The following is a 1,385-nucleotide window of genomic DNA, read 5'->3' on the forward strand; positions in this document are numbered from 1 at the left end:
CGTGTTACGGTACCCAAACCTCACCCACTTCTCTCTAGATTTCTGAAACCATAAATACTCCTCTTGAAGACAAGTTTCGTCCAACTCCACTTGTATAGCCTTCTCTAAGCGCGACAGGCTCTCTGATTCCCCTATCTCGAGTTGTAGTTGTACCCCTTTGAGGCGACGTTGGAGAGCCTTCTTTCTAGTAATGATATTCCCAAGCACTTATTTGTTAAACTTGATGGCATCTACTCGAACAGCTTGTAACCCATTAGCAAGGGTCGGCGTGCTACGACACCACGCCTCCCTAACAATTCGCTCAAAATCTTTATGGGTGGCCCATGCAGCTTGGAACCGAAATGGTCGATCCTGAGACTTGTCCCTTGAGCCGTCACGCCGCAGTAAAAGAGGGCAATGATCAGAATAGACCCTGCACAGATTCTCAACATATGCTTCCGGAAACATTGCTTGCCACGCGACGTTGCACACCGCACGGTCTAAACGCTTTGCCAGCACAACCCCACGTTGATTTCGATACCATGTAAAGCGAAGGCCCTTAGCCCCCATGTCGAGAAGATTACAATCATTCAAAACCTCTAGAAACTGTGATGCCCTTGCCATCGAGAAGCAACCACCCCTACACTCCGTTGACAACATAATTTCGTTGAAGTCCCCAAGCACTAGCCATGGCAGCGTAATCCGTCCCCCCAACTCCTGAAGATGAGCCCAAACCTGCTGTCTGAGTTCCACCCGAGGATTAACATAAACGGCAGTACAAACCCAACTCTTACTTCCTTCAACAACCGTAAACGAGATGGCCTGAGGGTGAGAGGCAAAGTCAGAGGTAGTAGCAGAGCAAGACATCGCCATCAAAACCCAAATACCCCTGAAATGCCCCGTAGCCTCAATGCTATAACACAACTTATAGTCCATCTTTTTCCAAAAGGATTCCACCGAAGAAAATTGGCAATGGGTTTCCAAAATAATAAAAATAGACGGGTGGTGGAGCCTTACTAACTCCGAAACCCTCCTTTTACCTTTGGCATTAACAGCCCCTCTAATGTTCCAACTCAAGATATTAAAATTTGTAATCATTAAATAAGGCAAGACACGACAGATACTCACGCCAACATGGCCTCCTCTTCCAATGGCTGGTCATACTGCATAATATCCTCCGTCCTCGGTATCTCTTATCCACTGTCCTCTGACTCATGAAGTACGTTGGTCTTGCAACCTGTTTGGAGCACACTGGAGGCCAAACTCCTATTCAAGTCCCCCGTCATTCCCTCGTGCATATCTCGTGGGTCTTTGAGAGGAGGACTGACTTGCGAACTACGGGCCTTATGAGAAATCACATCTGATAAAATATTACCGCCAGCTAGAATGGACTGTGGGTGGGCACC

At 47.5% G+C, this 1,385-nt stretch overlaps 1 protein-coding gene across 1 annotated transcript; it reads right to left on the minus strand.

Moving 5' to 3' along the window:
• Positions 1-207: 207 nt before the first annotated feature.
• On the minus strand, positions 208-915 carry LOC109796237 (uncharacterized). The gene has a single exon (XM_020355920.1). It carries the CDS (start codon positions 913-915, stop codon positions 208-210), a length of 708 nt encoding a protein of 235 aa, XP_020211509.1.
• Positions 916-1,385: the final 470 nt, after the last annotated feature.

The sequence above is a fragment of the Cajanus cajan genome, chromosome 6, assembly GCF_000230855.2.
Source record: "Cajanus cajan strain Asha chromosome 6, NIPB_CcT2T_4, whole genome shotgun sequence".
NCBI lineage: Eukaryota > Viridiplantae > Streptophyta > Magnoliopsida > Fabales > Fabaceae > Cajanus > Cajanus cajan.